General features: G+C 42.1%; 1 protein-coding gene across 1 annotated transcript in view; it reads right to left on the reverse strand.

Annotated features, from left to right (window-relative positions):
- LOC147111056 (receptor-type tyrosine-protein phosphatase gamma-like) overlaps positions 1–23,071 on the reverse strand; it is a gene marked incomplete at its 5' end in the record, with an annotated part of 521,022 nt that overhangs the window by 112,400 nt on the left and 385,551 nt on the right. The window contains one exon of the mRNA XM_085999999.1: positions 3,931–4,022. Coding sequence (XP_085856125.1) covers positions 3,931–4,022 — 92 coding nt within the window. The remainder of the gene's footprint in view (positions 1–3,930; positions 4,023–23,071) is intronic.

The following is a 23,071-nucleotide window of genomic DNA, read 5'->3' on the forward strand; positions in this document are numbered from 1 at the left end:
AAAAAATCTACGACTATTTACCTGAACATAATCCTTCATAATCTTGAAGACCTCACTATCATGTTACCCCTTAAGCTTCTCAGCTGTAGTGATAAAGCCCTCATTTCTCAAGCCTCTCATCATAACTGAAACGCCTCATCCCAGCTGACAAAATAGTTCAACATTATTTCAAATTCGATGGTGCTGTGCCCGTTTGGATAATGAGGTCCCAGGCCAAATATTAGGTTTGCCTTGGACCTATAGGGCAGAATTTTGCCGGCGCTCAGAGTGCAGGTTTGGAGGCAGGTCCGCTGTCAAAATTGAAATGATTGACAGCGGGTTGGGAACCCACTGCGAACCTGCCTCCATGTAAGTTTCCAGAGTGTCGGATCTGCGATTTCAGAACAGACCCAACATCAAGTGGCAGGGGAGGCATTTAAGATACTTAACTGCTTGTTAAGTGCTTGTTTACTACTATTTTACAAGCCTTTTTCTATTTTACCACATTTTTAACGGGGTTCACGTCCTTCAGAGATCATGTCAAGTAAGTAGGTCGGGTTCTCTATGTCTCCCCATTGCTGTGAATAGGTGAAAAAGTGGTATGAAAGCTGCCATTTCACAGTTGGTCACTTTCCAATGTCAGAAGCTTGAGCCATCATGACTTGGAAGAAATTTTTGAGCTGTATGCAGTTTGGAAGTGTTTGGAGTAAACTCTCTATCCACTGTCACCTCCTTGGAGCAACCTCTTTCATCACTGACAGATCGCTTCTGTCATCTCAACTTCAGCTGCCATCTATTCCATCAGCATCGGTGCCCTTGAAAAAATCTCACCTTGGTCCTCAGAAACCCAACAGAATCAGCCCCAACACCAACATCACCGGTCACACCAACATCCACACCAACCTTCTCCGCAATCAACTGATGCTGCACTGTGCACAGGGCATCATCACCTGTGCACATTGCTGGCCAGGATGCCAGCGATGGCCTCACCATGTCCAGATTTGCTTCACTTAACACTCTACACCCTGGCTGCCACATGATGCACCAGGTTGGCACCACCTCACACCAGCACCATTAAGCATCCCTATTATGTCCAAGCCATTCCTTTCACACTCATTACCATTGGAGGGGGAGGGGGGGGGATGTTATGTCTCACCATTCACTCCAACTCATTAAGCCACTTCCAAAGGTGCACAAAAATCTGTCCAAGAACGCAAAGTGTTCAAAATAAAGATTTCAATGTTTGACAGCACATTACCAGAAACAAATTGGATAAACCACCCAAGTGCCTACCCTTGTATGTTGTTAGTTGGTATGCTTGCAGTAGGATGAGGGTGAGTGTGAGGGGTGGCTGGTGAAATGGGGAAGTGATAATGTAGATAGAGAGGGATGGGTGGAGGTGCAAGGTAAGTTGGTGTGAGTAAAGATGTGCAGGAGTAGGGTAGGGAAGGCAGAGTGATGGGGATGTGATGAGTGGCACAGCAAGGTGAGGTTGAGTGTGGCTTTGCAGTAACATTTCGTGATCTACTGAGATCACTGAAAGGTTTGCGCCACTGCAGCCTGGTCCTCCTGACCACATCCCTGCGTGTGTCCTCCTGTGCAATGTGCAACCAGGCTACGTTGTTCTCCTGGGGAGTTCTTTTCCGCCCATGGGAAGGGAAGAGGACCTCCCTGCATGCTGTGACTCCCTCCATAAGCACATGGAGGGAGGTATGCAAGAGCCTGGGTGCAGCTGTGCACTTCTGTGCAGTGCTTGTCAGTGTTTGCAGCACCTCAATGCTGTAGATCACTGACAGCGCAACTGTCAAAATGAGTGCGGCCATGGTCCCTTTAAGGAAACCGGCTGATGACGCGTCATCAAATGACTTAATCACAGCCATACATTCAGGCGCAGGGATCATTCCCTGCGCACCTGGTTTTTCGCACGAACAAATTTCACATGCTGGCTAAATTGACTATAAAAGCCAACAAGAATCAAAACTTCTATTCAAATTTATAACCCTGCATTATGCATTTTGCCAACTAGGAGAACAGGGTTCTCTGAGGCCTCTGCCAATGCTGTCAAACAGATGCACTTGGACAAACTGACTGCTTTCCTCTGTCCCTGTGGAAAGTATCTGATCTGTGCTCAGTGCTTTGCTACAGCACGTGGTCAAGATTGGAAACTTGCCCATGTCCATGAACTGTGTGGCCAGATGACTCAAAAGTAGGAAGTAGTTGCCTTAGCAACATTAAGAGACATTTTAACTGCCAGCTTTTTAATAGATGTGGCTGTTTGGTTAGTATGAAGTGGGGGGTGTTGTGAATCATGATGCTTAAGGCATCACGACTGTGTGGGGCAGGCTCAATGGACCAGCTGGTCTTTTCCTGTCCATCATTTTTGTATGTTCATATGTTCGTGAGCCCTTTGGTTTATTCTCATCAAAATAAATAATTAGCCAAAAGAAACCCACAATTTATGCTTCCTTGCAAAATATTTGTATGAAGTTAAAGCTGAATCATGGAACTATTTCATGATCAGGAGTGCACCGAAGTAATTGTGTAGAAAACTAAAAAAAATTCAGTAATAATAGTGCAATGTGTTCCTGTTGTCGAAGTGAACCTTATATTCATCTGCAATCTGCTTCTCTGGGCCTGATGTGTACACTTGTCAATAGACAGACAGAAACAATTATTCAAAGTGAATGAACAGAAGACAGTGATCAACAGTACCCAATGAAAACCCGTGACAGGCGGTCGATGAAGATAATTTATCCAGGCAGGCCTGTTTAACTACTGCACAGAGTAATAAAACATTAAGCATTCACCTCTGCTTCACAGTGGCACTGCAAATAAAATCATAAGAAGCAGATTCTTCAAAGTTAGCTGCTCAATAGGATTCTAGCAGATCTTAAGAGACAGTGTGCAACTACTAACTGGGGAAATATTTGATCTCTTATCTAAAGATTAACAGATGCAGGTCTTCAACCTTAATGTTCCTGCCATTACAGTGAAAGGGCACTGACGAAAGCAATGTGTAACAGCGTGACAAATGTATGCTTCCATTCTTACAGCCTACTATCAAATCAATGTTTTGTGACATGCTCGTATCATCCTGCTGACAGCCATTTGACAGATAAGAAAATCAGCAACATTTGGGCTCTTAGCATCTGAGAGCCAAGTAATAAGAACTATGGAGAAACTCAAACCCATGAAATAATATTTAATGACTGAGGAATCTGCACATTATGCACCAGTAATGTTTTTAACCAAATACAGAGCAGCCTTTTCAAGTTGCCCTGTGTTATCTGTAGAAAACACAGTAACAATCTACAAAGTGGTATCTGAAACAATCCCCTTGGTCAGAATATTGTGAGCTTACTTTATTTCCTATATTACAGCCATTTATTTCAATATACACACACACCTTACTTGCATTCCTTGTGGGTCAAGTGTAGGCAAAATCTGTCATCTATCTCTGGAATCAGCTGCCCTTCCCCCTCCCTCCCTGCACCAACCAGGTTAAACACTGTTATTGTAGCTCACTGTAAAGCATCATTAGAATTTCTGATTAAAACTTTGTATGAAATCAATGGTCCTGTGTTTTTCGCAAGCCCACAAATCACTCTCTTCTGGCAAGACCAACTTAGCAGTTAAAACATTTAATCATAATGCAGTATTTTCAGTATAAGACAATAAAGACATTCCATCTAATTCATGTTTTGAGTTAGTAAAAATTAAAATAAATTCCTAAGTTTGTTATTACATTGAAAAATGTAAATGTGCCACAGACCTGTTTTTCTAGAAAGTACTCAGCACAATCATGTCTAAACTGAAGACTAACTTTGAACGATATTTGTGCTACATATATTGCTCAAGTTGTGTAAATATGAACCTGAACTAAATGGCATTCAAATAGTGTTTCAACATATGCAAAAAAGTATCTTGAGAAATAAACAATAATTGACTTACCTGGAATTGGGATAATGGGAATGCTTTCATTAGGAACCACCCGCGGTGAACTGCTATCCTCCACATAGAAGTGCGCTGTCTGAAAACACTTTCTGAGGGGAAAATAAACAATGTAGTTATTCTCTGGCAAACTAGATGCACAGACAAGAATTTAAGTCTTAGAAATTGTGGGTGCTTGCAAATAAATCCCTGGCATACTGCCATCATTTAAATTTGCTCTTCATTGTTAATCATTCAAAGGTTTCTGATGGGACTTTGAAAAAAGTCATCAAAGAATTAAAATGACTGTTAATCTAAATTCTTCTTCAGCTCTTGGAAGTGCATCGGAGGCAATATCGACTAGTTTTCCAACCTAACATAATTACACTTTGGTTTTATAAGTTGAAGTTTAAAAAAATATATAAGCTCTCTGCCTATCATTTTGAGGCCATATGGAACAATAACACAAAACTGAATTACAGCTACTGAGAAAGAGAAATCAATAGATATGCTCCTAAATGGCCTTAGAAGCAGCCTGGGGCCCAAGAAGGATGAAAATATCACACCACAAAGGAGGATTTAAGCAAAACAATTTCTGATAGAAAAAGATGTGTGGCACCACAAGCCTCCCAATGTTTTACCTGTACTTGATGCAAAGTAACGAGCACAAATTGGTCATCATTGAGAAGGCACGGACAAGAAACGCACACAGAGCTGTGAACAGCCTTTGCATGGTGATGTTGACTGAAGCTGGACTCTAAAACTCCAGCGTCATTGCTCATCTGATTTAATGACTTTCCTTGGGCTGGAACTGAATATCAAATGAGCCTCTCTGTGCTCTTGTGACAGGAGGAGGGACTGCTATGTTCATCAGGGGCTTCTAACAAAAGGATTATTACACCGCAATGATGCCCTTAATAAACCGTTTGGGAGCACCTGCATGCAGCCCTAATGTTGCCGTTTCATGATTCATGTAAATTTACTGTTATCACCCTGAAAACAAAAAATGCCCCTAATGTTTTTCCAATGCACTGTTCTGTTACACAGGGTGATCTCACACTGTATCATTGCTGAGCTGTAATTACTAGCTGCTAATTAAGGCACTCACCATAACTCAACTGCAACTAAAGGCTTTGATTTTTCGTTGGTGTCTTACTCTGTGTTATCACACAGAATATTTATATACAGTACTTGGTTATCGGTGTATATCGAAATAATTTACAACAATTGCAAATATGATTAATGTGACTGCAGCATTCTGAATAACTGCACAAGTACAACCTACAAGATTTCATAGTTTAATTTTCTCCTTTAATTAGCAACATTTGACTTTATTCTGACTTTGAGTTGAAAAAAGCAGACTTAATATTTATTTTGATTTAATGAAAGAATTTGAATTATAATCTTTTACAGAGTATCTAATTAATTGTGGCATTTATAACGTATTTACAGATGTTACCTTCTAAGATGCTGTTCGAAACTGGTGATATTAAATGTGACCAGAAATGGAAACTGTGACAATAACATAATTGTTAGCATTAGTAAGATAACAATTTTTTAAGTAAGGTCATCTTTGAACCAATTAAATCTCAATCACAGAAACAAACAAGAATGGTTCAATTTAGTTTTCAGCCAGGAAACTGACCTCGAACAGTTGTGTGGGTTCACAACAAGGTCTGTCAAAAATAATTAGGAAAAGGAAGTCCTCAGAATGCAAGGTCCCCATTTTAACCCAATCCGCTCATCACAAACGGGGCAGGTGAGCGGTTATAATATCAAAAACAGCCCATTCCCATTGGGGGCAGCCAACCGCCATTTTAACTGGTGAACTGAAATGTGTACGAAAAGCATCTTCCGGAAACAGGCGGGTGCCTCGTAAATAATTGCAAGTCGATATCATTGGGTCGATGTTATTTTAATTGGACAGGATGGAAGTCCTGCCTATCTGCCACTGAGTAAGACCTCGCAGGATTGGCCTCAGAAACTGACTGACATGACTGGAATAGTATTTAAAGGGGCACTCACCTGCAGGCACTCAGATCAGTAGGATCCGTGTGCTATTGTCGTTAATGGATGACCAAGGCAGTTCTGTGCTTGGCGATTCTTTCTAATTTTTGCTCCCCTTACTTATGTTGAGTAAGCACTCACGGCTCTTCATGGGTGCTGTTTTTCCTTCATTCCTTTGGATGGAGGAAGATGAGCAGCAGCAACAGAAGCCTCAACAACCAAGACAAACAGCAGCTGAGACTGTTAGAAAACTGCGGGTGAGGGGAACTGCTCGTAGAAGGCCTCACCCAGCCAATGAGATATATGGGCCGAGTCAGTTTCCTGGACATCTCGTGGAACACTGCATCAGAAGGCTGCACTTCACCAGCCAAGCTTTTTGCTGAACTATGCAGCCTCCTGTAGCAGGACCGGCTGCCTGATGGAGTTATCCTCCCTTTTTACAGTAAAATGCATTAAATTTTATGTCAGCACACACTTGCATTATAAATTCCTATGTAAACATTATAATGCAAAAATCCTATGTAAACACATCACGCTGTAGTTACACTCTTGGCGGTGTAGAGACCACTACCCTTAATTTTTTTGCTTCAGGCTCCCACTAGGGCATTACAGGAGACATCTACCAGTCTGTAATGCACAGCTGCATCAAGCAGGTCACCAAAGCCCTGCTTGCTAGAGCAAACCAGGACATTACCTTCCCAATGGACACTAATGGCCAGAATGTGAGAGCTCTGGAATTTGCACCAATGGCTGGCTTCCCTCACACCTAGGGCATAATAGACTGCACTCATGTACCTATCAGGACACCAGAGCCAGGAATTTTTGTTGACCAGAAGGGCTACCACTCTATCAATAACAACTGGTGTGTGATCACTACAGAAGGATAATGTATGTCTATGCCAATTTTGCAGACTGCTGCCACAACACCTTCATCCTGCAACACTCATCCATCCCCCCACTTAATCCACCCATCCAGGAACACCAGAGGGTGGCTGTGAGGGACAAGAGACCCCCTTACAGACATGGCTGATGTCACGCTTCCGCAACCCCACCATGCCTGAACAACAGGTCCCATCAGAGAAATGGGACCACCAGAAACATCATAGAGCATATTATTGGCATATTGAAGGAAAGGTTCAGCTACCTCCATCTGGGGGCTCCCTACAATATGGCCAAGACAAAGAAGGCCACAACAAGCTGGTAGCTGTTGTGAAGGGAACAAGGAAGAGGTCAGTGTGTGTGTTTTAAACAGGCCTCTGACTGACCCACAAAAATTGCGCTGACAAAGTGGGCGAAAGTCCTGTTGTGTCAGCCAAGCAGATGGATAACCCAACCGTAAGAATATAATGAGCCTCGGAAGTTAAAAGACTGGGTATTCTGTGGTGAGTGGCTCACCTCCTGGCTCCCCAAGCCTCTCCATCACCTACACATCAGGAATGTGATGGAATACTCTCCACTTGCCTGGACGGGCACAGCTGCATCAACACTCAAGAATCCCATCTAGGATAAAGCAGTCCGCTTGATCGGCAGCCCATCCGTCCCCTGAAGAACAGGGGAGTTCTCCTCATCCAACATCACTAAAACAGATTATCTGATCATTATCATATTGCTGTTTGTGGGACCTTGCTGTGCGCAAATTGGCTGTCGCGACCTCTACATTACAACAGTGACTATGCTTCAAAAAGTACGTAATTGGGCAACTAGAGATGGGCAATAAATGCCGGCCTTGCTAGCGATACCCTTTTCCCGAGAATGAATAAAACAAAAAAGAATGCCCGTGGCCTGTTTTCTGCTGCAGTGGGTGAGTTTTTAAGTCGCCCCAATACCCACCCACCCAAACCTGCCAGAGTTAAAAGCAGGGCCTAAGTTTCTAAAGTTTGCATTAGATCTTTACTGGGCATAAGCAAGTGGAGCAATGGGAAGAAGGAGTTTGCTGTATTTTTTTCATTTGAGTAGAAAGGCAATAAAACAAATGAGAAAAAAGTATTCGTCTCCTTTGGGCAGAAATTGATATTATATGCTGCCTAACCCAAGGTTAAATGACATCCATTTCCATTTTCACAATTTAGTTTGCTTAAACTGAAAGCTACAAACCTGTCTAATCTAGTTTTCAATTTTTAAAAAATCAAGTGAATAGTCTGCCTGATTTCTTTAAAAATCTTCTAGGCAAGTTTCTAACAAAGATCATATTCATTTACGTTAGGTTAGAACAAATGTGGACTATAGTAAAATTTGAAACTAAAGGATTAAAACTGCTTACAAGAAAGAACATTACAATAAAATAGAGTAATCTAAGATCTGCATCAGAAGCTGCTTAACTCCTATCTATAGGGCTGGTAGTTTCACTTTCATTTTCTGATACTTATAGCAATGGTTTCTGCAAATACCATTTCTCATCATGTACAGAAACAATAAAGTATATTTTGTATGCTAACTTCTCAAAACTAACATTTCCATATCTCTATGAGGCAGCTGTATATACTGTAGATAGATATTGAAATTAAATTTACATTTTCACTGAACTTCACTCAAATACTGTCTTACTATCCAATATTTTTGAGGTCAATTTGCTTAACTATAGACACAAGAATAAGGAACACATCTATTGTCTATCCAACTAACTATGAACACACTGCTAGGACACTAATAATTCATATTTGCAGGACTAGAGGCTATAGCAAAACAAAATTGATCAAAGATCAAACAGAATATGGATTAAACAAAGCAATAGGGCATCCCCACATGACAGAACAGATTTCTAATTATTCCTAAAATTGTGCTTTTATTGTTCCTCTGCATAGATGACTGATCACATCTAATGCAAGCTGTAGACATGAACATGGTTCCTAATATCTATGATCCTTTGAGGTTTGGCTAGCAGGAAGCATGCACACAAGCTGGTTCACAAGCAGTGGGTAAGCATATGTCATAATGTTGCTGAAAACTAATGATAAGAGTTATAAATTGTAAAATTAAAAATGGATGCCATGCTTTTCAAGAGCTTTAGATGGACACACTGGGATTCCTATTCAGAGGACTCAAATCTGAATTAAACTTTTGACTGTCAGAAAGGGCTGCAGAGTTCATGGACTTTTGATTTTGTTCCACAAAGCAACTTGCAGTGGTTGTGCTCTCTATCTCATGGGAGACAAAAATTAGTAGGGAAATAAATCCTACCCTGTAAAGTATGCCAGTGCAGTGCAACACTAAAAGCGGTTGTAGAGAAGTTTAACGACCACAACAATAACGTCAGTTTAATTTGTAAACTAATTATTTCTAGTTTTAATAAATTGTCCTTTCCCTCTAAATTTTAAAAAGGTGGTTTCATTTGACGACTTGATCAAGTCTCTGTGGACTATGATAGTTCCTGAGCTACTGTAACCAAGAACATTTCTGTGGAAAGGAACTGGACTGGGCTCAATAGTGAAGATGCGGGATGCATAGGAGTTTTGCTTAATTACCTTCAGTAGCCAGGGAGAAATTTAGTGAAATTTTCCCTCAGAAGATTAAATAAATGGGCCAGGGTCCACAATATAGATTGTATGCAGGTTGAGGATAAAGTGGATTTTAGCGGAGATCAGACAGTGGAGGATTGCAGGGGATGAGCTCTGTCCCAGAGCTCCAGCCACAGTGCGTCAAAGAAGCAATTACTTCAGTTATTAAAATGATTATGTATAAGCAAACAAGTATTTATTATGAACATGGCCTGATCTTTCAGTGCCATTATATGCAGAGCCCTCTAACTCAGTATACCGCACAAATATATTTTCTGCATTATTCACCATAATTTCAAGTTTACTACAAATACACAAAGATTTGTTAGGTCCAATATTCATAGGCTGCTAATATTATACAAAATAATCCACGGAAGAATTCATTAGCATTGCAACAAGCCCACAAATAGCAGCCCTCCAGCTTTCCAAAAGCAGAACCCAGTTTAATCGGCCTTTAGTCGGAGCATTTATCCCTATGGGACCAATATTGTCTAGGGTCTCATCAGCAAGTAGACAGTGCAACCACCACATATGGGGTAAAGGCAGTTACTAATGCAAATCACCAATAAAGAAGAATAAATCTAGATATTTCAACTACAGAGACTAGATTCTAAATGTCTACTTAATCCCTCGAGTGTTCTTTATGTGAAATTGGAAATGCATTTGAAGGAATCAAAAGAAAATGCTTCAAAAATTAGATTATAATTTTGATACGAACAGGCAATAAAGCCTTAGTCAATTGTATTAATCTCTCAGTTTTTGTGACGTATACAGGCAGCAGCAATAATGTGCAACAGCTACCTTTCTGGGATACTTTCTTAAGTGAAATCTCATAATATCTGTGCATTGGAAATCAGTATAATCTGTTTTATTTTGTTTGTGCTAAAACAGCTTTAGGGAACTGCAGTGCTACAAATACATTCTAGCTGAGTCGAGTAGCACTTTATTGGACATTGTTTCAGATGCACACATACTTTTCAGAAATTTGCAAAGATACTTTTGTCATTGTATTGGAAGATTTCAGGACAGGCTCTCATCTTGGAATGGCCTGAAGCTATCTGATCTGATACTCAATTTGATGGCTCCCATGCTGAATACCAAGAAGATTTGCTTGGCAATATGTACAATAGGGGTAGTGTTCATTTTTAGTGACCTGTACAAAAAAAGCATTGTTATATGGCTGTATCATGTTGAATGCAACTTGTATCTTCTGTACGCAAACATTGCTGAAACGTGTTACCAAACACCTTTCAGTGGGTTCATATCTCTTTCAGAACGGTTTTTATTTGATACATTACCATATTACAATAACTTTTAAAGTAATAAAGCATAGCCACTTCCTAAACTAGCAGGTGTCAATCTTGGTTCAGCGGTAGCATTCTTGTCCTTGAATCAGAAGGTTGTGGGTTCAAATGCCACTCCAGAGACTCGAGTACATCGTTCAGGTTTTCGGATGAAACGTTAAACCGAGGTCCCGTCCGCCCTCTCAGGTGGATGTAATAGATCCTGTGGCACTATTCGAAGAAGAGCAGGGGAGCTCTCTCTGGCAAATATTTATTTCTCAACCAACATCCCTAAAACAGATTATCTGGTCATTATCTCATTGCTGTTTGTGGGACCTTGCTGTGCACAAATTGGCTGCCACGTTTCCCTACATTCCAACTGTGACTACACTACAAAAGTATTTAATTGGCTGTAAAGCGCTTTGGGACGTCCTGAGGTTGTTAAAGGTGCTATATAAATGCAAGCTCTTTCTTTCTACAGCCTACAGTAGCATTTTCAAAACTAAATTCTGCTCTTCAAGCATCAAACAGCAGAAGCTATTTCATAAAGATGCTTCACACAAAACTACAAAGATCATTCACTTCTGCTATCCATTAAATATGCTACTGTAATAACTGTATTCAGAACTAAGCAGAGCTCTAATTAAAAGGACAAGCTAGAAATTATGAAAACCAACTCAGTATTGACGTCTAAGCAACTCATCTGACGGCTGAATCAGATGCCACATGTTTTGTGCATTTGTGTGAGAATGTTGGAGGCTACATTTGAACAATGAATGGGAGTGTTATATGTCCTTTTACTCCAACAAAATGACTGCAGAGTAAATCTTGATGTAACCAAATTAAACATTTCCATGTCCCCTTCATCCCCTTCTAAAACTGCTCTCCAGATGAGAATGCAATTGCTGAAACCTTTATGCCAGACCAGGATACCCAGGAGTATTTGGAAACTGATTATCCATTATGTGACCTTTGACCTGGACAGTTAAAGTTTGTGCTTTTGCATTTCAAATCAATATAAAGAACATCTGTGTTTGCTACACATAATGGTTTATAGTGGGGATAACTGCAGTGCTATTCAGGCTTTTACTGTGACCAACTATAATGGCACAAACTCTGCACAAGAATGTCCAGAACTACACTGGTTTGAAACGGAATTAGTATTTTACCAGTGGAACCTCCAGAACATCTAGAAACATTTTGAATCACTTAAACTAAGTTCCACAATGAATAGATGAAGTGGCAGCACATTTGGGAGGCATTAACTTTTGAAAGGACCAGCTGAAATCGTTTGAACATTGATAGCTGTTTTGGAAGAGAGATGAGAAAATCTTCAGTTACTTTTGTCTGAGAAGGGGCTTTACACAGCCACTGAAGTGATGTCAGTTCCAAAATTTATGGATTAGAATGTAAATATTTTACTGCACCTTTTACTTAACTAAAAATGTACTAATAGGTACCATTTTTGATATGTATACTAATTTACTAATAAGACACAAGAATCATGGAATACAGCTATTGTTTTAATTCAAACAAGCTGTTGGAAGCTTTTATAAACCTTTCTTGGATAAAGTAAGTTGGATTTTTTTTGCATCACAGTTAATGGATACCTCTCGGGATTCCTTTTGTCCCTTTTACTCATGGCAATGGAGTCTCCAATATATCAGTAAAAACATTTGAAAGTCCTCAAGTTGGTAAAAGGCTTTTTTGTGCCTCTTTAATGAACATCAGTCTCCGAGTTCTGAAGACTGAACAGACTCTTCAGACAAATTCGGCAGCAGGGGGGGGGGGGCCTGTCACCATGACAACTGACAACTTCAGTGAATCCTGAAAGCTCGCATTACCATTTGGGAAATAGTTGCTAAAAGTTGCAGTGGAATCACTGCATTGGTAGCATTGTGACATGGTTTTCACAGCTCACAGCTGTACATCATTACACCAACCATTCAAGCACAGTAAGGAAAAACATGTCACGGGCCTTATGGAACAGCTGAGGCACCAGAAAATGTTACCTTTCATTACATCTGAAGTGAAAAAACACAACAAACAATACAACATGCAAACAAATAATACATGCAACCATCAACATTTCTACAAAAGAGTACTTGCTCTTTTAATGATGCCTAGCTTCCCTAATCTTACATAAGTTCAGAAAAACTGGAGGAACCACAGGAACCTGTTTCACAATTTTGTTATATTTATAGTGCAGTTTCTGGTCTGAAACCAGGAGTAAGAGTTCCAGCCAGCTGCAGCTGGTTTACACTACCTGGATAGAACATCAATTCTACTACCCAGGAGATAGCTCTGTGGATGTGTGCATCTGTGGGAGCGCCAATCGCAGAAATTAAAATTTGAAGCCCCAATTTTAACCTGCTGTTCCCGACGAGAATGGGGCATGCAGGGTGTTAAAATAGGAGCAGAGTACTTACCTCCCCATTCCGCCACACTCCTGCTAGCTGATACTTTAACGCCCGAGGTTCTAGAGGCGTATGAGGCCCTTGTCGCGAGCAGGCGAGGGTTTCATAAATATTAAAAAGTTGCGATCCAGTGACGTCATTTAGAACCCAAGACAGATTTAACCCCAAGTCGTGCAAGTTGCACACAGTGCCGATTGTGCTGGGGAATGGTGGCTTCAGATGGATCCAGATCAGAAGAGGCCCAGCAAGCTAAGTATTTTTAAAGTTTTACCTGCTCCTCCAGGCTCATAAGGAAACCTTGGACTTCCCATACCTCGGGCTTCCCCCTCCCCCGACCGCAATTGCCTCCCAACCTCCCCTGACAACTTACTTCAGTGGCGGGTACCATTCCCTCAGGTCCCCAGTGGCAGCCCCCTGGCATCCAAAATCCCGTACCTGCCCGCCAGCCTCCTCGTCATTGTTGCCAGGTTGGAATGGGAGTTCGTTGTGGGATATGGTGATGCGGCCTGGGGGTTAAAGTGGGCCAGGCCTCTTGGTGGAGTGTGGCGTGGCTGTGTGAGATTGCTGTTCATCCACTCCCCCATACCCTCTGCCATCCCCCCATGCTGCAATCATGCCCCGAGTCAAAATTGGGGCTTTAATATTTAGAGTGCGTGGATGTTTAGAGCAGTTTAAACTGAGGAGGCAGTTCAGGAACTACAAGAGTGAGACAAAACATGTAAGTAAGTGGAACAATGGCAGATGATATTTAAAAGTATAAGTGTAAAGTACGACACACATGAAGAAAAGTGAGTAGCAATTGCACTCCATGTATGGTGCTGAAAAAGCTAAGGATAATGAGAAAGATCTAGGGATTTTAATAGACTTGATGCATAAATGCAACCAGCAAAGCAAAAAGAATGAACTATGTAACCAAAAGAGTAGAGTACAAGTCAAAGGAAATCATGCTCAAACTGTATAGAGCTCTGGTCAGACGACACCTTATGTACTGTGTCTAGTTCTGACGTAATGAAAACATTTAAGCCTCGGAGGTGGTTCAGAAAAACGTTACCAAATAAATCATTTCTGAAAAGGAAGCTTAATAAAATGTGGCAGGTTACCTCTCTCTCAAATTCAATGGGGTCGATTTTAACCCCACCCCGCGGGCAGGAACGATGCGTGGGAAGAGTTAAAATCCGGCAAGTGGATTTACTGGCCCGGTATCAGTCTATTCCTGCCTGACAGCATTTCAGCTTTGCTGAATTTCCAGGCGGCTGAGGCTCCCGCTACAGCCAGGCAGGAGCCCCATGAATGCGGTGCAAATCGGGGTCCTGTGACATAATTAGGACCCCAATGTTATTTTAACTGAAAAGAAACCCGCCATTGTCTATTGGGGTTAAACAGTCAACAGGCTGCAGGATTTAAAGAGGCCACGAGCTGCAGGCACTCAAATTGGTTGTGCCTGTGTGTAACTGAGCTTGTTGGAGTTGGAGTGCGTTGGCACTTTCCACATTGCTGATTTCTGATTCTTTGGGGTCGATTTTAACAGACCTTTGGTTACTCACCTGCAAGAGGCAGTAAAAGCTTAGGTTGGGTGGCGCTCTCATTGCACTGTACTGGGTGCTGGAGGAGGAGGAGGAAGAGCAGCAACAGAGCCCTCAACCTGCAAGAGGAGCTGCAGTTAGACCTCTGAGAATACAGCAGGTGTGGGGGTCTGCTCACAGAAGGCCCTATCCACCCAACAACTTCCACACCTTCCTTGTGATGTCTGAGGAGCAGTGCCTGAGGAGGCTGAGCTTGTCCAGGTAGATTGTTGCTGACTTCTGCAGGCTCCTGGAGCAAGATCTGCTGCCTGATGGAACTGGGGTCCACGCTATGCCAGAGGCTGTAAAGGTGACCACAGTCCTAAACATCTATGCCTCAGAAACGTTCCAGGCTGCTACTTGGGGCATCTCAAGGATTTTGCAGTCGGCTGTCCACAAGTGCATTAAGCAAGTGACCAAAGCACTATTTTCCAGGGCAAACCAATGTATATCATTTTCCACTGATGACAACAGCCACATGACAGAGCCTTGGGGTTTGCAACAAAGGCTGATCCCCCCAGGTGCAGGGCACGGTTGACCAAACTCACTCATGTTGCCATCAGGGCACCTCAGGACCAGCCAGGAGCTTTCATGAACTGCAAGGGGTTTCACTCCATCAATGTGCAGCTTGTTTGTGATCATAGCAAATGGATCATGCAGGTCTGTTCCCGGGGAGCTGCCATGATTCATTCATCTTGCGCTAGTCATGGGGACAAGGCCTACCCCCTTCTGGCATGGTTTAATGACCACCCCTTTTCAACTCCACCACTTCGAAACAGATCAGGCCTAACGACAGCAAGGCCACCACATGGAGGGTCATAAAGCTCACCATTGGGCTCCTGAAGCAATGTCTTGATGGGTCCAGGAGCTCCCTTTAATATTCTCCAGGGAGATTATCATGCTAAACAGTGGCCTGCTGCGTCCTACACAACATCATTATCCAGACAGAATTGGAGCTGCAGGAGGCAACTGGGCAGGAAGAGTCACCATCTGATGAGGAATATGTGGGTGTAGGTGAGAAAGAAGCATAAGAAAACGGGTCAGCACAACACCTTGCGGATAGAGATGCAAGGGGTGCATTAATTGTTCAGGTGAATAACTCAGTCCCTTCCCAGTAAAACTGAAACCAATCCCATTTGCAATAACAGTCCTCGTAACCTTCATCTCCACTCCCGTAATCATGCATTCTCCAACACTGAAAACTACCCGATTTTCAGTTCCATTGAAATCAGTTTTACGCCCAGGTGGCAATTTGAAAATCTACCCCCATCTATCACCAAGACCTCTTATTTTCACCACTGCAACATTGGCTGGCTCTACCACTATCTCAGTCAATCTCTGCTGAAACTCTTATACTTGCCTTTGTAACCTTCAGACTCAACTACTCCAATATTCTCCTTGCTGATGGCCCACCTTCACTCTCCATAAGATCCAACTTGTCCAAAACAATGTTGTATATATCTTCTCCCACACAAAATCCCACTCGCCCATCATCCATCTTCTCACTGGCCGTCAATAGCTTCTAGCCTCCCAATGCAATAAACTTAAAATCTTTCGCGTTTTGAAATTCGTCCATGGCCTCACCTCATTTACTATCCGAAACTCCTCTAACCCTATAGTCCCCACCCCAACACTCTGTTCCTCGGCATCTGGCCTGCTGTGTTATTTCTAACTACAGTCCATAATGGCTACTGCAGCTACCTAACCATTGAAATAGCAAAACCTTGAGGTAAAAATGTAATATTTAGGGCACCAAGTAAAATGATAAATGGCACAGCTGATATTTTTCAGTGTCATTTATTGTGACATGATAAATTGCTGCTACTATTGACCCAGAACAAAACCTGTCAATTGAAGACAGCATTTATGGTAACTGTTACTTTCCAACATATTGCCAGGTTAGCAATTTAGTAGCTAAGAAGAGGGATATTTCATTCAATTAGATTCTAGTCTGTTATTTGCTGTCGGTTGCTTTCTAATGATAATAATGCAGCCACTCTCGATATTGTCAACCCTCTTTTTGTTTAATTTTTGTCTGATTTATTTGGCACTCAGATTGATTTAATTTAAAGAGTACTCTTTTAAAAACAAATCCTTAAAAAATATATAGTTTACATAACCAAACTCAGCAGCCAGGCTTAAATGAATCTTTACTCTTGTCTCCACTTAAGCCTTCAATTGGCATGGGCACTCATTCACTAAGTGGTGGGACAGGTTTGGATGGGACAGTCCCACTCTTCAACTGGCTGAAAACAGATGCATTTCTCCAAGGGAGGACATGTCCTGCCAGCAACCCCCTTCCCTCACTTTTCTCCCCTGCATCACCCTGAGAAAGAGAGTTCTGCTACTATGGAGTACTTCACCTACCCACCTCCCTCAAACTTGGTTAAAGTCATGGAAGGTACAATGTAAGCTGATGCTGGGACTTATGATCAGGTCGAGAGTCCAATAATACAGGACCATTATTTCACCACTTTATTTCATCAATATATGGTTATTTTGGCCTAGAAATTCAGTGGGCTGCGACACCCGTTAGCGCCTTAAGAGGGCGCTAAGTGGGTTGGAAGCCACTGGCCACACCTCCCACTAAATTTAGCAGGACGCTAATGGCGGCGCTAGCCTTTAGCGCTGCGCCGCTACCGATGACGTCATCGGTGTGCGCAGCGCCCCGCTACCGCCCCGATCGCGATATTTAGATGCGCCCCCTGCTTTAACGCCGGACGCTATTTACGACCGGTTCAGGGGGGCCTAACTGCGGCGGTAGAGGCGCTAATTAAAGGAGGTGCGGGGCGGCCATTTTTTTTTGCTGGCCGCCTGCCAGCACCTCTCCGCACTGCCGTCCCCGGCCTCCTGAGCCCACCCCCCCGCGGAGTGCCGACTGCGTTCCAAGAGCCTGGCACTTCTCCTCAGCGCCGGGCTCTTTTGCCGGCACTCGTGATCCTCGATCGCGCTGCACAAGGCCCCTCCCCTTTAAGAAGGGGAGGAAGGCCTGCAGTGCAGCAGCACGTTGCGCAGCGATATTCAGCTGCAGCGCCCCAAGAGGGATGCGGGGCGTCTCCAGCAGCGCCGCGCTTCCCTCTGGGGCGCGCAAACTGAATTTCCGGCGGGCGGCCGCGACTGCTTCCGGGGCGCTACTTTCAGCGCCCTGGCGAGGCTGGTGCCCCAAACGGGGCACTACTGAATTTCTAGGCCTTTATGTTTTAATTGGTCATTACTTTTTTTTTAAATAACCATGTTATCCCGTTATCATTTTAAATATAGATGAAAGTAGACAAATTTCCTAATGATTGATATTTTGCTTAGTTGTGATAAAGATCAGCACTTTTCTGGGAATTAATCACTTTATCAAAGAACAAAATCATTTTAAATTGGAAATTGTAATATACATGTTGAAAAATGTGATTATGTGCAATCAGCATGAAGGAAGTCATAAACTTATGAATGTTTTGTTGCACTCCACTAATAACAATCAATTAATAAAACAATTTTAAAAATCCAAATGCTGAAAAGCTGAAATAAAAACAGAAAATGCTGGAAATACACAACATTTGAAAGAGAAAGAGAAAGGACAAATTAATGTTTCATGTACATACACTTTGACAGAATTAGTTATTGCAGCTGTGTGGAGAAATCCAGGTGAATTGCCTCCTTCTATGCTCTAGGACTATGATTCTACCACTGAACTACCTGCCCACTAATGCCTTCAAAAGTATTGGTGGGCAGCTCAGAAAAAAAGTTTGAAAACAATTCAAACTTTACACAAGTTGAGAGAATATAAGCCAGAAAAGCAGTAATTGCTCCCTCGCAGCTACACCAGGCCTTTGCCCAGAATAGAAGGGAAAATAATTAGCAGACAACATAAGCTCAGTATCTTTTGAATGGCTTTATACTCACTGGCATGTGCAACAGTGGAATCTTGGCAAAATCACCTCAGTTGTGGAAAAGAAAATCACACAAAGACAAGCTACATCCTCCTTCAACTTGAAGACTGTTGTCATTCTCAACAATTGCATTTCTGATATGAAGTCCCAGAAAAGCCTCACTTCCTCTAGCTTGTCAAGAAACCATCCTCTTCAGTTTACACCAACACTTATGCACTTCTGCCCTCAACCTCTTCGACTATGCTCAGGGTTGTGGTACTGTTTGATCGCGAGGTCAATTTGCTTGGAGTACAGGAACAGGAAGAGGCCATTCAGCCCCTCGAGCCTGTTCTGTCATTCAGTTAGATCATGGCTGATCTGTATTTTAACTCCATCTACCCGCTTTAGTTCCATAACCATTAATAGCCCTCAACATGTTCTCCACATATAATCCGTTACCATAACTGCCTTCTTTAAAATGGAGATGAGGAATTTCTTCTCTCAGAGGGTCGTGAATCTTTGGAATTCTTTACCCCAGAGAGCTGTGGAGGCGGGGTCATTGAATAGATTTACGGTGGAGATAGACAGATTTTTGAATGATAAGGGAGTCAAGGGTTATGGGGAGTGGGCAGGAAAGTGGAGTTGAGGCCAAGACCAGATTAGCCATGATCTTATTGAATGGCGGAGCAGGCTTGAGGGGCCAAATGGCCTACTCCTGCTCTTATTTCTTATGTTCCTATGTTCTTATGTTCCATCGCCAAAACACTGTCTCCGCCATTACATCTTCCCGCTCTTCTACCTTAACCTTGGTCTATCTTTATCACCTCCAGATGCAATTTCCCCAAGATTCTCCTTTATGGCCCCTCTACTTCCACCATTCATAAATTATAATTCTTCCAGAAAGTTGTACTCTGCATTCTTAGCTGCACCAAGACCTACACCCAATCATCGGCAAGCTACATTGACTTTCCATACCACAGGGAATCAATTTTAAGATTTTTATTCTTGCCTTCAAATTCCCCCGAGCCATTACTTCAGTGACCTCCATTCATACATATGTACACACCAGCACTGACTCATTTTTCACTTACTCTGTTTCACTATTGGTAGCAGCTCCTCCAGATAATATGTCCTCACCCTCTGGAACTGTTTCACTCAACATCTCCACTTTCTCAGCTCCCAGCCTGCTTTCAAAAGCTGCCTAAAAGACTAATCTCTTCAACTGTGCTTTAAACATTTATTATATGTATGAAACATCTCCACCCTGCCCCTGGCTTGAAGTACGCCCTTTTATGTCCGTTGTCCTGCAAGAAGCACTATAGGACTGCACGTTGTTGCATTAGTTCCATCTGTGATGCTTCTACTGCATTCTCTCAATCTGCAACTTCATCAGCTTCCTAATATTTCCATTTAGTTGCATCATGTTTCAACTTTTGGATATTGCATTTAGGGTTGTGCAGCACAATCAGCCTGAATGAAAGGATGTGAACATACCATTGTCTGTATGAAAACAATATTCGCATACATCTCTAAACTGCTGCCATACACATGCATAATTAATTTAGTAATTTTACTTCCCAAAAGTATTTTATGAGCAAATATTAATTGAATTAGCTACAAACTAAACTTCCAAAACCCCACGAAAAATACTAGAAAAAAATCTAAAACTTGGGTTCAAATAAAGAGAACATTTTTCTTTTATAAATTCAGATTTAAGATGACCTAGAATCCCTACAGTAGGTACTGTCATTGGACTAACTCTGAAAAAGGGACAAGAAACATCACCCTAAATTACAACTGACGGCTGCAATCACAAAGTTTACAAACTGCAGTTTAGCTGTCAAGTTTCACATATTCTATTTACATGTATTTCAATGGGATCAATGACGGTTGGCTTTTTACAGGAGTGAATATCAGTGTATAATAAATCTCAGCCAGTAGAGTTTCCTTTCCCACTCTAATACAAAGCAATTGTTGCTTAGTGCTAAAATTAATTACATTTCCTCCCTGGTTACAGGAAAATTTCCCACTTTCACACATTTCATTTATAGCCTTTCCTGTTATTTTACTCATGCCTCCTCCTACTTTTCTTTATTAATAAAACCTCCATTACCACAAACAACATTTGAAAGTGTAATTGGACAGCATAGTATGTTGCCACATAATATTTTATTCTGAAATAAAAACAGAAAATGCTGGAAATACTCAGCAGGTCAGGCAGCATCTGTGGAGAGAGAAACAGAGTTAACGTTTCAGGTCAATGACCCTTCGTCAGAACTGGAAAAAGCTGGAGTTGGAACAGGTTTTTAAGCAAGTGCAGGGAAAGGGGGTAGGGGAGGAAAGAACAAAAGGGAAGGTATGTGATAGGATAGAAGGCAGGAGAGATTAAGAGAGAAAAGGGATGATAGTGCAAGGCAAAAGGAATAGAATATTTTATTCCATTCATTTCAGTGGGCTAAACTATAGCTGATAGTAACAAAACTGAAAATAGCTTTGGTACAAATGGGTTAACCCTTACTTCGCTAGAGATGAGGCATCTCATCTGGGCTCAGTGGGATTGCTGATGCTGTGAACAAGATACCGGGGGGGTGAAATTGGACTTAGCTTCACCCATTTTTCAACAACCTACCAATTTTTGTTGCGGATCACATGCAACTGAGACACACAGGAAGTGTGCCACATGGCATATTGGTTAAGGTGCACCTTAGTCATCCCCACCACCTCCCGGAAACAAGCAATAGGCCCATGGCTTAAGCAAATGGAGGGCTGAATCCCCATTGCAGACCACTTTGCTAAACTGCATAGAAACATAGAAAAATAGGAGCAGGATTAGGCCATTCGGCCCTTCGAGCCTGCTCCACCATTCAATATGATCATGGCTGATCCTTTATTTCAATACCATATTCCCGCTCTCTCCCCATACCCCTTAACACCTTTTGCGTCTAGAAATCTATCTCCTTCTTAAATATATTCAATGACCTGGCCTCCACAGCCTTCTGTGGTAGAGAATTCCACAGGTTCACCACCCTCTGAGTGAAGAAATTTCTCCTCTTCTCAGTCCTAAATGTCCTACCCCATATCCTGAGACTGTGACCCCTCGTTCTAGACCCCCCAGCCAGGGGAAACATCCTCCCTGCATCCAGTCTGTCTAGCCCTGTCAAAATTTTATACGTTTCAATGAGATCCCCTCTCATTCTTCTAAACTCTAGTGAATACAGGCCTAGTCAACCCAATCTCTCCTCATACGACAGTCCTGCCATCCCAGGAATCAGTCTGATGAACCTTCGCTGCACTCCCTCTATGGCAATTATATCCTTTCTTAGTTAAGGAGACCAAAACTGCACACAGTACTCCAGGTGTGGTCTCACCAAGGCCCTGTATAACTGCAGTAAGACATCCTTGCTCCTGTACTCAAATCCTCTTGCAATGAAGGCCAACATACTATTTACCTTCCTAACTGCTTGTTGCACCTGCATGTTTGCTTTCAGTGACGTACAAAGACACCCAGGTCCCTTTGTACTTCAACATTTCTCAATCTATCACCATTTAAATAATACGCTGCCTTTCTGTTTTTCCTACCGAAGTGGATAACTTCACGTTTATCCACGTTATACTGCACCTGCCATGTATTTGCCCATTCACTCAACTTGTCTAATTCGCCTTGAAGCCTCTTTGCATCCTCCTCACAACTCACAATCCCACCTAGTTTCGTGTCGTCAGCAAACTTGGAAATATTACATTTGGTTCCCTCATCTAAATCATTGATATATATTGTGAATAGCTGGGACCCAAGCACTGACCCCTGCGGTACCCCACTAGTCACCGCCTGCCACCCCGAAAAAGACCCATTTATTCCTACTCTCTGTTTCCTGTCTGTTAACCAATTTTCAATCCATACCAGTATATTACCCCCAATCCCATGTGCTTTAATTTTGCACACTAACCTCTTATGTGGGACTTTATCAAAGGCCTTCTGAAAATCCAAATACACCACATCCACTGGTTCTCCCTTGTCTATTCTACCAGTTACATCCTCAAAAAACTCCAGTAAGTTTGTCAAACACGATTTCCCTTTCATAAATCCATGTTGACTTTGTCTAATCCCGTTGATATTTTCTAAGTGTCCTTTATAATAGATCAGATCCTTTATAATACTCTAGCATTTTCTCTACTACTGATGTTAGGCTAGCCGGTCTGTAGTTCCCTGTTTTCTCCCTCCTTTTTTAAATAGTGGGGTTACATTTGCCTCCCTCCAATCTGCAAGAACTGTTCCATAATCTATAGAATTTTGGAAGATGACAACCAATGCATCCACTATTTCCATGGCTACCTCTTTTAGTACTCTGGGATGCAGATTATCGGGCCCTGGGGATTTATTGGCTTTCAGTCCCATTAATTTCTCCAGCACTATATTTTTACTAATACTAATTTCCTTTCATTCCTACTTCTGACTAGACCCTTGGTTCCTTAGCATTTCTGGGAAGTTATTTGTGTCCTCTTCCGCGAAGACAGAACCAAAGTTTTTGTTTAATTGCTCTG

Source organism: Somniosus microcephalus, chromosome 11 (assembly GCF_052327205.1).
Source record: "Somniosus microcephalus isolate GS21.2 chromosome 11, FLI_Smic_1.0, whole genome shotgun sequence".
Taxonomy (NCBI): Eukaryota; Metazoa; Chordata; class Chondrichthyes; order Squaliformes; family Somniosidae; genus Somniosus; species Somniosus microcephalus.